Below are 14,392 nucleotides of genomic sequence, written 5' to 3' on the forward strand. Positions count from 1 at the left end.
GGACTATACCAATTTATACTAGTGTAAAAAGTTCAGCATACAGGAAAGTATGAAGTTAATGCCAACATTACCTAAAAAGCTGTCTGAATTAAATATTGAAGGCGATTGGCGATCAACGAATGCTGGAAAATATTTTATTTTAGGTATTTATACCAAATTATTTAAAGGATTTACTTATATTTTATACTATTACTTAATTTACTTATAATAATATTATTACCTACAGGATGTGATGGTATGGATAATAAAATCGTTATATTTGGTACCGATGGATTTTTACGACGTCTTTGTTCTGTTAGATTACCGGTGTTACTGGTCTGTACATTGGTACAGTTAAGTCAGCACCAAAATTATTTACACTAATATACCTTGCACTGCTTTGTTGAAGGAGTGATGATACCTTTAGTAATTATAATATAATTTTGTTGTTTAGTAAAATACTAAGTTTTATAATATGTTAAAATATATTTTTTTAGGCTTACTACGTATTATTGCCCAATAAAACTAATAAAAGTACATAGACATATTCAAGAATGTTTGAAATAATAAAAGAAGCGGCATTAAGAAATAGATTAGAGTTCGATCCTGATTGTTTTCAAATAGATTTTGAAATTGGAATGTTCGTCTCCATGACGTGGTGTTTATTTCACTTTGGGCAATCTATTTGGCGTAAAGGTAAGTCTGGGATTAACTTACGATTATACATATGACGATAATATTAAAAAAAGTTGTTCGCCGTCTTTGTTCATTAGCCTTAGTTTCGATTGAACAAATTGGTAATTGTTGGACAGAAATTCATAGTGAAGCATTGTAGTCAGAAAGTGAATATAAATTTTTACGTGATTTGTTAGAACTTAGCAAAACTTAATTTTTTTACTTTTATTTTTTTAGGTTTGCTAAAATTATTCAATTATTTTACTGAAACTTACTTGGATCCAGATATTTGTCTATTTATTAAAAATATGTGGAATCATTTTAATACAGATGGAGCAAGGACAATAAACCACCTTGAAGGATGGCATGCAGCTCTTAATAAAGCTGTTGGTAGACCAAAGCCAAACATTTTTATTCTAATCAATGAGCTAAAAAACCAACAAACAAACTTCGAGCTTGACCTCATAGCACAAAAAAACTGCAATCGACTAAAAAAGATGAAAACTAAATACAGAAAATTAGAAAAAAGCTTATCATTTGCAAAAGATTTAAAGATAGGTAAAACGTATAATAATACATTTTTTTTCTAACATTATAAATTATAATTTTAGGTTAGAAAATGGTACGATTTATATTTTGGAATACTTGGATGCAAAAATGTTTCATTTTCATTTAGAAAACAGAAGCTCATAAGGTTAATCCATACTATTAATAGTTAACTTTTGTGATTTATACAAATAATTTAAAACAATAAACATTATATAATATAGACGTATAGTTAGTAAGCATAATTCATCAATCATCATAATAAAGAGTGTCGGAAAATCGGGTGTCGGAGAATTGATTTGTCGGCCAGTTGGTTGTCGGTATGTCACTGTAAGGTGAACTTAATACAAAGACAAAATAAATATAAAATAATAATGCTTATAATGTACTATTATACTTAAGCCATGCCTCCATAGTCCATGGTTAATCGCGAACAGAGGTAAAGGTCTGATCTCTAGTGGCAATGATATGAACTATCTGAAATGGGCGCGCTGCAATAAATGATAATAGCCATAACTCATAAGCCCACAAGAGAAATAGTTCGTATCTATAACTCTTTTTTAAAAATAAAAATCACAGATCATCAATGATATAAAACAATAAACATAAGATTAATACACATATTTTGGATCAACTAAAATGTTAACAATTAGGTGTAAACATAAATCCTGTTGCATTCCACAATGTACTGCCAGGAAAACATGGAAAACGAATGATTAAATGATTAAATATTCACGACACACACTTTGGTTATGTTTAATATTCTTTTCAAAAATAGAAATATCTTTTTTATAAATTTTCAATTGATCAGACTGTTAGAAATAAATTATAAATTGTGTGAAGAATGGGCATGGAAATTTACGATTTTAAAATGCACATAACTTGTTTCGAAATAAAAATATTAAAAAAATCTACGAGGTGCCCAAGGGCCAAGATAATATTTTGATATAATTGGTTCAATCCTTTCTTTCTATCATTCTTTAGTTTGTTTCTCATTGTCATTCACAAGTCAACAACTTTTGGTCGGAATCTCATCCATTCTGAAGTTAAGTCCTGATTTTAGACCGTAGTAAAATCAGTTTCACCATCCAAAAATAAAAATTAAAAATGGAGATTATAGGATTAAAAATTGAGTATTGATAAGATGTTACGAGAACAAGATAAAAACACCTATTAGATAAAATAAATTTGAAATGTTAATTGATAAAAACTATTAACTAAAATCATACATAAACTATAGTGTTATTACTTATTATGTTCGTCATTTAACGGATCTTAACAACTTTACATGTTCCCTTCTGTTAATTTAATAAAAAAAAAATATTTTCCCATCAGTCTTATATTCACAACCATAGTTTATGTACGCATTTGTATACGTAAAAGTGTAAATCTTAAAACATTCTTTTTTAGTTGAATTGTGTGCATCGGGTATTATGACATCAAAAATCGAATGTGTTATTAGGCAAGCAATAACTACATTTTCCGGTTCATATACGTCAAAGGCTTTTCACGATAATTTGATTAAATTGAAACGTAATGCCAATGAATTGGATGCACGGTCGATTGGCTTGGATTTTAGATTGTTGCGATGGGATACATATGAATTGAACAACAACCTAGATAAATTGTCTGGATCCACATTTATACGACCTCATCAAGCTCCTGTTACTTACATTGAAGTGTTCGAAGATGAAAATGTATCAATTGGAGTGTTTGTGTTAAGAGATGGTGCTAAAATACCTTTACATGATCATCCTTACATGTATGGTGTGTTAAAAGTTATATATGGTAAAGTCAAAATACAAAGTTATACACCCGTGCATAAGGATTATAGCCAAATAAAGTAATTATTGTAGTAGTGACATTTTATTTTATTTTTTTAATTTTGTCTAATAATTTTATATTTACAGCGACTGTAATATTGGTGCAATAAAACTAGCACCAATTATTGTTGGAGAAACAGACGATCCATGTGTGCTGTGTCCGGTGGAAGGAAATATTCATCAAGTAGATACTATTGATGGTCCAGCCGCATTTGTTGACATATTAGCTCCACCGTATAAAACTGATATTCCAGAAGTAGGGAATAGATGTTGCAGGTACTTTAAAGAAGTAAATATATCTAAAGATATCAAATTAGCTATTATATCAGATCCTAGAGATTATTGGAGTGATACAGCTCCATATACTGGACCTCAATTTAATATCCATTTTGAACCTAAAACTTAATTGTTACATTCTTCAAATACTTTTATACATCATATAAAATAAAATAATATTATTTTATGACTACTAGTCATCAGTGCCTAAATCTAATAATTGTACGTATACATTACATTTTGTGTTAGTTATGAGAGTTCTTGTATTTTAAGTTTTACAATTTACAGTATTTTTCAATAATAATAATTTGTTATTATACATTGATATTGTAATGAGATATAATTTAGGCTTTCAGAAAGATACTTAATTATTTGGATTAACTATTAAACTATTTTTATAAATTAGTTAATATTCTATGATTATAATATGTATTTAAATTGATTTACATTCATGCATGTACTTATAATTTTTTATTAATTTAATTTGTAAAATTGTGTTTAAAATATTTTTCTTCTGGTTATGTTAATATTCATATACATATTTTGTTTTTCTTGAAATGTGATACATTTTACCTATACAGATGTATGTATAGGTAATTGTTATATTTTTTTTATTTATTAAAATTAGTACTGAATTGAAATTGTTATTTATTTTTAGTTATTTTAAAATATAGGTACATCATTTTATGTAACAAGGTTTAACACAATATTAAATAATGGACTGCTACAAGTCAAAAGGACTATGGCCTCCTGATTTCATTAGTTCCTAACATTTTGGGCCACAATATGTTAAAATGAGCAAAATAATTACTTTACAATTTAATTAGATGTCTCATTTCACTATTAACATACCATTACTTTTCTTTATGTTACACATACACTTACAAAATTTGACAGGCTTGTATAATTTTTTTAATATTACTATAATTATTATTAATTAATAACATAGCCTGTGTATCCTGTTTTGGCAAATCATATGAGAATTTAATTTTTTTCCTTAAATTTTAAATTAATATTCAATTTCTTTTTTTGATGTATTAAAATGTATTATATTTTTTGAATTTGAAAATAGTTGAAATCATTGAAAATGTACCACACATAGCTACCCTCATATGGAATTTCACTGAAAGAATATGACTCAACAGACTTTTGACTAATGAGTAATAATATTATATTATCTACAAAAATGACGTTAAATGTCTTATATTATTGTCTTAGATGACCGAAATTACAATCTTAGATACATGAATAGCATTATGATTTATATCCAGATAATATGATAGTTGATAATTAATACTCTTATTCAGATAAGTCTCAACACAAATAGTGACTAATGATACACTTGAACATGTGTATATGTAAGTAAATAAATATACTTTATTACTTTATGTTGAACAAAAAATGTGCTAATATTCTTCAAATGTCAGTCAACAGTTTGACACTCTTATATCCAGTTTAAAATCTATAATAAATTATTTATAGTACTTTATACACAATAATGATATTATACTTGTCAATTATAATGTACATAAAATTATTTACCAATATTAAAAATTAATTAGATACACATATTGACATTCAGTTCATTTCTTAATGTTTTGGCAATGTTAAACATCACATTAATGACATAGGTACAATTAAATATTTTTACATAAAAAGAAAACTGATGAAAAAAATGGGTAAATAAATTTTACACCACATAATATGAAAATATACCGTAATTTATTTTTAAAAATAGGTAGGTTTACCTAAATTAATAAACTCAAAAAATATTATTATTGAATATAATTTGCATTTATTGATAAGCGGTTAAAATGTTAGGATTATTAAAAAAAAATACCTATATAGGTAAGTAAATTTCACTTTACAAAAATAAATACATATATATAAAATCTGTTGAATAATTTAAAATAACAGTATAGCTAAATAGTTCAAGACAATACATTTAAAAATCCATAATATCGAATTTCTGAAATTATGTTTATCATTAGAGCACACAAAATTTGTATTCATTGGTTTGTTAAGTCAATTAGTAAGTTCATCTCACTATGCATCTGTTTCCATGCACATACGTCAGATGACCAAATTGTTCTGAACTAGTGATATCTCTGATGTAAGTGTATGACAAGAGTAGACGTTTTTATGATCATACATCAAGCAATCTAAGTGGCGCAGGTTTGGCACACAAACTTTCATCCCTCATACAGTCATACGTCTATAATAGTTTATTCATCAGATGAAAACAAATGTGCCAAGGTTGTGGTAATTGACATTTAGACTGCCTGGTGCACGCTCATAAAAACGGTTGCATTCTGAGCAGAACGACTTCAGGAACAGGACAATTACACTTTCTGTCATATGCTCACGAAAATAGTTATAGGTAAAATTCAATTAAATTAACGTAACTATAGTCGGAGGTAGATCTTACGAAGATCAGTTTTGAGAGCAGAGAGTGGATTGCGGCTTGCAGTTTGGCTGCCATCTTGAACCCATCTTGATTGATACATGTTGACACTGCGAATAAATAAAAACATAATAAGCGCCACAATTTTAAATATTTTATTGATAGGATATAACATATACCGCCCAGATTGAGTGCGAAAGACATGATTACATTATTAAGGAGCCCAATGTGTCGGTTTTTAAAATTTTCCGCAATTCTATGAAACTTGAAAATTATGTTTTGTATTTTAGTTTCCACCTTAATTACAATACTTGTCCACTAATCTACAGCCTGATTCCTATTTAGGGGAGGGGGTTGATATGGTTTATATAAATATCCACGGACAAGAACAATAATATAAAGAATTGGGCTTGGATTTCTTAAATATAGAATATTCATTTGGGTTTTCTAGATAGTGCAGGTATAGAACAATGTAATGCGAAACTTTTATTTTAAATTGTTGTTGTTTTTCGAATTTTAGAGGATTTATTAGTATTTTTAGGTAAATTTATTTGTTTCTAATGCATACTTCATATGCACACATTTTTTGAGTTTGTAGTGTAAACTGTAAAGTTAGATGATGCAAAATATTATCTCAAGTACTTTATGTTGTTAGGTTTAAGCTTAATTATTTACTCACAATTTATCATACCACCTATGTCGTATACTCGTATGTATAAATTAGTTGAACGTAGACATTAACATAATCCTAATAAGTACCTATATGTATAATTTCCGCATTTATACAAAACTAATTAATACATTAAATAACTTAAATTTATTTTTTATTTGCATAATGTTCTAAATTGTAGTTTATTTGATTTTGTATAGACTATAGACATACATGAGGCCATTGTTCTAATATATAGCTAGATTCCAGTGGCCTCAAACAAGCGGACGGCAAACCCTCTCGATGTGGTCCATTGTTCAAAAATGTTTAATATTCATTATTATTATTGAACGATAACTTATTTTTAAATATTATATTTTTTAGTTATTTAAACATCAATAATTATCAAGGTAATATTATTTAACGTTTTTGACATTTTATTTTTATAAATTATAATGTAATGTACATTTTTTTTACTTAGGGGATCGGTGGTGAACAGTTTTTCAGGACTTAGAAATGGGTAATTTTCAAATTGCTTACACGCTTGTCTTGTAAATGCGTGCGTAGTAAATGATGATTAGTATGTGCTACTGCGTAAAAGAAATAGCGGATTGTTCCCGCACGCGCATGTTCATATCATCTATTCGACGTTGCACCAGTGAACTGTAAACAATTTATGCTCATTTGTATGCATTTTTTGTCCTTCGTACCGATCGACCTAATAATGCTATAATATTTTAGCAAACTGATCTGAATTCGTTGTAATGTCTACTTGAGATCGGTCAGTCTACATTTTAAGATTTCTAAATTAAATTCCAAATAGGTAATCAACTTTTAAAAATTTCAAAATATTCAAAGTAAATGTATAGTCTTGGGGGGGGGGGGGTGAAATTGGGAAAAGTAGACTGACCGATCTCAAGTAGACATAACAACAAATTCAAATTAGTTCTAAAAAGTATTATCGAATATATAATACTATATTATCGAATATTTACTAGGTCGATAAGTATGATGGACAAGAGATTGGTATATTTGGCTACAATAACTGTCCACCGATCCCCCTAATTCAATTCATGATTCATCATCAATCATGAATTAATATAAAAACTATACATAATAATGTAGTTTATTATTTTTGAAATACATGATAGTAAATATAAGAACTGCAGTGCAGTAATAATTTATATCAACACATTTTGTTTTATTTTAATTATAATTTATAGAGTTAAACAAAAAAAAAAAGCTACGAAAATGTTTTGCCTCTGAATACCTTATTGATGTATACATAAAATATGGCCCGCCGATTATTTAAATTTGAGACCACTGAACTAGAGTAAATAGTAATGTTCGATATTATTTTGTATTAAATATTAATAAATATACATTCAATTCATAAAGAACACTATGTAATAAATCACTAAAATATTAGCTACATTTTCTAACATTTAGCTTTATTTTTAATTTTTAAATAAGTTCGAGTGATTTAAACTCGCACTTTACGTTGACCAGGCAGCGTATTACATGTAATTAAATGCTGTTTTTTTTTTTACATACTTTGATATTCACGATTTATCTATAACTATTTTATGTTTTTCGTAGATAGGTATCAGATATTTATTTTTTTTATTGAATGTTGTCATGTTGAACAACATTTTCCAATTTTTTAAAAAATTTTTACGGCGTATGATGAAATAAGCACAAGTTAAAAAAGCTGACTATACCGAATCGCTAAATGCTGATTTGGGTATAATTTATATGTATATACTATTATACTATTTAACTATATAGCTATATAGTAAATAATTTTGATAAATAAATTGGGTAAATATACATAAATTAATACAAAAACATATTTAAATTTAAAATGACGTACAAAGTAGTACCAGTCAGATTTTAATTGGTAGGTACTTACATACTACAAACAGTTTACTATATTTTGTTATTTCAATTAATTCAGTACAACATTGTTATTAGTCCATCAGCACCAATTACCTTCATAATATAGGTACCATGTCTACCTAGTGGCTTGGTTAACTTATTTTAAAGCAGTGATCAAATAGAGAATATCAGCCCACCCACTCACTAAAATTAATATTCAACTGCATTATTTACTTATTATTTATTAACTATTTCTACTCCAACTTTTTACACCCAGTATCCACTACCTACCAACTTTTTAACCATATAGGAGCCGAGGCACCTGGAAAACCCCTCCACCATGACAGTGTGCCTAGCTACTTGTACACAGTATTAAAGATTAATGTATATTATTTTTTTCATTGGCAAAAGCAGTGTCAATTACACTTTGAACCCTTATAAAAAAAACTATTAACTTAATATTTGTTATAATTTATATAGTGTGCGTCAACATTTATGGATGAAGTATTTTGATTTCTGAATTAAGAGGATGTTAGCAGTTCAGCTTTCAGCACACTATTTATTTTCTCTTTTCCGTCCACTTTCAACATAAACTTAACTAATTCACCCAAAATCATTTTCAAAAACATAAATACTTACCTTTTATTATTTTGTAACCTAATACAAATGCGGCCACAGGTGCCTGTTGTGGGGAGGGCAGGTGTAGGGACAAGATGGTGCTTGCCCCCCTGGATTGATAATATGAAGTTATAACTTAAAAATAACAACTAGTATATTACCTAATCACCTTACTTAACATTAAAATATATTAAACAAATATTAATTATTAATAAATTTATATTTTGAAATAACATCAAAATTGTATTTAGCTTACATTTGAGACATTTTTTATAATACCCCATTTCTCTAAAATGTTACTAATTTCTGAATACGTTTGACATACCAACCTATTTTATTATTTTTATTGTTTCAAATAGTTACCTAACGGTAAACGTATAACCACAAAATAAAGTATACCTATGTCTTTATATCATACCGACGAACAAAACAAAAAAGTTTATCCTTACTCCTCAGATACAAAAATCCCTCTTTTACCTATTTGATCGCCAAGACATTGTCATCCATAATTATTTTCTATCTGCGTGTGCACTAACAGAGCTTGTGAGTTGTTCTGTCAATAGCACCAACTATTATACTCAGCACATCTAGTGTATTTAACTTATAATGAGTAGATTTTGTAGCACACGGTACATCTAAGTTTTATTTTATTACCTAGTCACAGTTGGCAGTAAATTCTAAGCTTGATAAAATAATAAACGATATAAGACGCCATTTTATGTAAAGGAATATTTAGTGAAAATGTATGCTATTAAAGTATCATTAGAATTAATAATTATAACTTTAAAAATTCAAACAAAGCTTAAACAGTATTATTATATTCTTGAGTATTTAGAACTATACAATATATAATTTACAAGCATTATATTATCATTTTTAAAACTAAGAGTTAAAGTTTTAAATGTTTTACCTTACATTGAGAATAAATAAGAAAATATGAATAAATATTCTTCAAAAATGTTGCCGTAGACATAGACTAAAATTATTCACGAATAATTATTATTTTTTAAAACTATTTCACTGTATTTTTAATTTTATTTATGTATTAAGTATCTTTCTTGTGAGAAACTGTTTACAGTAAAAAATATCTTATTCAATAACAATATTCATATTTTAAATTATATTATTCATTTTGGGCTAAATGTATAAACATTTGTATGTTTGATGATTGGTAATTTTAAAATTAGAATTAAGTTTGATTTTTTTTACAAATTTATTCTAAATACAATTAACTTTTTGTTTAAACATGCTTACATATTTATGTACAATATTAAGATATTATATGTTTCAAGTGATGTAAACAAGTATTGGATTATGATACAGATTTTTAATTATTTTCTTCAGTATCAGTTTCAGGATAGTCAATGATTTTACGTGTTCTTTCTTTTATAACATTGTGTTGTCTTTGATATATTCTGAATACACCTTTTACTGCAATGTACACTAACCCACCCTGTAACAGAAACATAAATATTAGAAATGAACACTTGCATTAATATTCATTAAATTTTATAATAAATAATACTTACCAATAAGGTTTTTTGTAAGTATGAATATGAACTATTGTCAAATAATAAATTTCCAACTACAGTCGCAGTAGTTGGCAATAAAAGTGCAGCACAAAGAGTAGTTGTTGGATTAACGACTGAATTGAATTGGACTGTACTCGTGGTACTGTTGACAGGTTCACACCTAAAAGTCAATACAAATACAATTAATAATCAAATAACTAAACCATTATAAGTTAAATATAAATAGTTTACAAAAACGAAGGCATGATGGTTCTTAACAAGGGTAGTTGTGAAGCAAATCTCTGCACAAATAATAATAAGGTTTCTTCCCAATTGATTGTTTTGCCTAAAATTAGACTGAGAGGTATTGATGGCAACACCAAGAGTAACATATATGAATCTGTATTTTCCATCATTGTTATAGCTTCTCTTTCACCCATTACCTAAAAAATCTTCATTTTTAAGTTCTATATAAATAAATAATCTAACTAATTAATATTAATTAACCTGCATCATCGTTATTGCTCCATAAGATGCTGCTGACCAATAAAGAGTGGTGACCACAACGCCAGCTGCCAAAAAAGGACATAGCTGATTTGCTGTCTTATCAAGTTTGTTTAATAATCGAACTAAGTAATCTGTAAAATTATAAAAAATATTTCACGACATAATGTAATTAAATGTAATACAGATTTATTTTTATAGCAGTATTTTTCAAATCATACTAGATAATATGAAAACAAAAAAATGTTTAGTAAAGTGAAAGTTATCTGAAATAGAACATTTAATTCATGTCATATAAAATATTTTTCCTAGCAAAAAAATGTACTAATATTGAATTGAGGAACAGAATTTTTGTTATATTTAAAAAAAATTCTTTAAATCTGAAGTTATTTTATTCCCATAAAGTCTTAACTATCATTAATATTATAACTCTACAACACTTACTGACTTCATCATACACAATAATATATTGTGTGTGGCATTGAGGGCAATGTGCTTTAACACTAATATTTTCTTTCAGTTTTTCGTCAACCCAACGTTGAACACAACCTTGGTGAACCTAAAATAACAATATTAAGCGTGAATCAATACAACGGTTGACAATACATTATTACTAAAGTTTGATTGAATAAATCACAGATACACAAAACATTAATTGTTATAAATGTCTACTATAATATAGTTTGTTGAACGTTTATATAGAAAATGACAAGCAGCATCCTTATTACCGTGGCAGGAAAGAAACCTTGAATGACCCGGCAATCATTTGACACTCGCCTACATTCAATTAGATAGTTTTTTTTAAATGATAGTTCTATCATTTTATTCTTCAATAAAACTCATATTATAAATTAATTGTCAATGTGGTTGAATTATTCAAACTAATCAAAATGAGATTATTTAAAAAAAATTTGTATTTGAAGTGAAGTATTGATAAAAAGAATTAAATAATATTAATTGTCATAGAACAAATAAATGCGTTCTATTATATTGTTAGGAACCAATATGATTCGTATGAAGAAATTTGAAAGAAATCTGATGAAACTCTAGTATTTAGAGATAATTTATCATCAAACAATACAATAGTATGGTATTCATTATACATCCATTTTTGTTCCTACATGTAAACTCAATCCAAAAATATGGTCGTTTGGGACAGAAGGCATTCTAGGATAACATTTCATAAATTAATATACTTATATTTTTATATTTAATTCTGATATTAAAACATAGTCTATTCTTATAAAGACTTTGGCTAACGGATTGAACACATTAATCTTATTGTAAAATACAAAATATATCAAAATAACATAAATTACTAGTCATAAGTAATCAACTGCAGCAGAAACTAGTTAAAATGTCCATTACTTCGTTTTTTATCATATATATTAAAAATTATTAAATATTTGAACACAATATGTATTATAATATTGAAGTCGACTATAATAATATTTTTACTAACATTAAAATGTTGTCAGTAGAGCATACACTACATGATAACTATTTTTGTATAGCAATTAATATGTACCCATATTAAATATTATGAAAAATTACCCATCGTGTAGAACCGCGACATTTACATGGTGATACCCAATCTCTGTTACTTTCATAATCATCTTCATCAGTACCAAAACAAACCCAACAGTGTTTCGGCCTAGAATATATTAATAAGCATATTAAAATAATACTTTATACTACATTAATACCAGAGATAGAATGAACAATATATAACTAATACTAGGTTATATGATATGAACGCTTAACGTGTTAAGCTTTATATGAAATAAACAGTATTGATATAAACAGAACCAATTAAAGTGAATACTTACAATATTTAAATTATTAATTAAAAATTATTAATAAATGATTAATGTTTTTGAGTTTGATTTGATGTACATTATCTATTATTAATTAAGTTCATATAAGAACATATTTTTAATTGTCAATAGAGAAAGTCAAGTAGAGTTCATTCCACCTCTCATAATCAAACATTACAAAATTTACTCAGATGTTTCTTGACCGTAGGCAGTTGAACGTTGGCCGATATTTCCGTTTTCCATTTTTATGAGATTTTAACTAAGCGATTTACTTAATAAATTTATTCACAAGTGTACAATTTATAAACTTATCATTCTATAAAAATTAAAATCAACCAGTTACTTTGCAAAGACATGAATGTTCAAAACACCTCAAGTCCTAATACTATATTATATTATGTACTTATCAAAGGAAATAATACAATATTGTACATTACGTGATTTATTGGTACAGGTAAACAAAGTTCCTGTAGTAGATAAAAAAAAATAAAAACGTAGTTCGTCTGTTGTAAATACTTAATAGTCTTGAATACAATTATTACAGCCTGAAGGATTATTTGTTGATCAATTATTGTTCATAGAAATACTGATTACTGAATAAAAGTCAGGTATTGTTACTTATCACATATTTTTTTTATCAACAGCTGCTGTTGTCCAATCGCAGAGCTCCCTGCCACAAAATAAGAGAACGCCGACCGATGGTGAACAAAATTATAAAAAACGTCCGAAACTGAAAAGTATGAAATTAATACGTAGTTACGTAACGACTAACGAGTAACGACACAAACAATAAAATTATTAAAATATCACCTCGCCAATTGTTTTTGGTCTGGTTATAAAGAACTTATAATCGTGGTTATTAATAACAATAATTTATTGCATTGTTCGGTATAAGGTAGGTAGGTACTTCATATTCAAACGAAAAAACGTACCTGTACAAAAGCAATAATTATCAAACTTAAGTCCGAGCACACAAGCAGGTTACCTACTCTGTAATTGAAAAACAATTAAGAATTCTAATACAATACGAAGAAAATAATATTTATTATTATTGAGTTGGAAATTTGGAATAATTTACTTTCGCCGTCCCACCGTTCGTCGAATCATAACGTGTTTAATCCAGACAATCACTAGATCACGCCACATTCAAGTATTAATCGGCACGCAAATCAAATAATGTTGCCCAATGTTTATTAATACCTAATTTTAACTGAATATGTACTTGAAATTTACAGATTGAAACAATTATTACACTAATCGGAGTCAATCATACAGGCATACAGCTCGCGCTACAAAGTATGTAACGAGTAATGCACCTGAATTTTTATTGATCTTAATCATCGGCAACTATGGCCACTATGGCCATTTTTATAGGGTGGCACCCATCCAGGAACTAGCGACGCCTGCCTAGGCTTGACTTCAAAACACGTTGGTGAGGCCATCCACCGAGCTATACCAGGCCCCTTTGTAATATTTTATGTTATAATATTATACCTATACACGGACGAGTTTGTGTATAAAGTTTCGGTCTTACAAGTTTTAAGCTAACAGTTTTTAACACAACCACTTTATTCTTTTCAAAATTTGACATTGGAAACTATATTAAAATAAAATATATAATTTATTGGCGAACTAGAACATGATATTTTGAATTCAAGTAAATTATCGAACTTATTGGTGGTCGGTTAGGTTAGGTTAGGTTATCTAATAAT

The 14,392-nt window shown here is 27.6% G+C and overlaps 2 protein-coding genes and 1 pseudogene across 4 annotated transcripts; 2 read left to right on the forward strand and 1 right to left on the reverse strand.

Annotated features, from left to right (window-relative positions):
- The first annotated feature begins 533 nt into the window (after positions 1 to 533).
- Positions 534 to 1,347, forward strand: LOC111031039 (annotated as a pseudogene).
- A 1,050-nt stretch (positions 1,348 to 2,397) lies between these two features.
- LOC111031036 (2-aminoethanethiol dioxygenase-like) lies at positions 2,398 to 3,940 on the forward strand. Its single transcript, XM_022310823.1, has 2 exons — positions 2,398 to 3,043; positions 3,111 to 3,940. The coding sequence occupies exons 1-2, from the start codon at positions 2,634 to 2,636 to the stop codon at positions 3,427 to 3,429; spliced, it is 729 nt and encodes a 242-aa protein (XP_022166515.1). The 5' UTR covers positions 2,398 to 2,633; the 3' UTR covers positions 3,430 to 3,940.
- Positions 3,941 to 10,049: 6,109 nt separating this feature from the next.
- Positions 10,050 to 13,979, reverse strand: LOC111031024 (E3 ubiquitin-protein ligase MARCH5-like). 3 transcript variants are annotated; one of them, XM_022310808.1, is made up of 8 exons: positions 13,118 to 13,979; positions 12,868 to 12,996; positions 12,418 to 12,517; positions 11,308 to 11,422; positions 10,867 to 10,997; positions 10,612 to 10,802; positions 10,378 to 10,540; positions 10,050 to 10,301 (listed from the first exon to the last, which is right to left on the reverse strand). In XM_022310808.1, exons 2-8 carry the CDS (start codon positions 12,921 to 12,923, stop codon positions 10,176 to 10,178), a joined length of 882 nt encoding a protein of 293 aa, XP_022166500.1. In that variant the 5' UTR covers positions 12,924 to 12,996; positions 13,118 to 13,979; the 3' UTR covers positions 10,050 to 10,175. The 3 variants fall into 3 exon arrangements, with proteins under 3 accessions (XP_022166500.1, XP_022166499.1, XP_022166497.1); XM_022310807.1 differs by having other exon boundaries at positions 12,868 to 13,410; positions 13,491 to 13,978; XM_022310805.1 differs by having other exon boundaries at positions 12,868 to 13,978.
- Between the last annotated feature and the right edge of the window lie 413 nt (positions 13,980 to 14,392).

This window comes from Myzus persicae, unplaced genomic scaffold (genome assembly GCF_001856785.1).
Source record: "Myzus persicae strain clone G006 unplaced genomic scaffold, MPER_G0061.0, whole genome shotgun sequence".
NCBI classification, from domain to species: Eukaryota; Metazoa; Arthropoda; class Insecta; order Hemiptera; family Aphididae; genus Myzus; species Myzus persicae.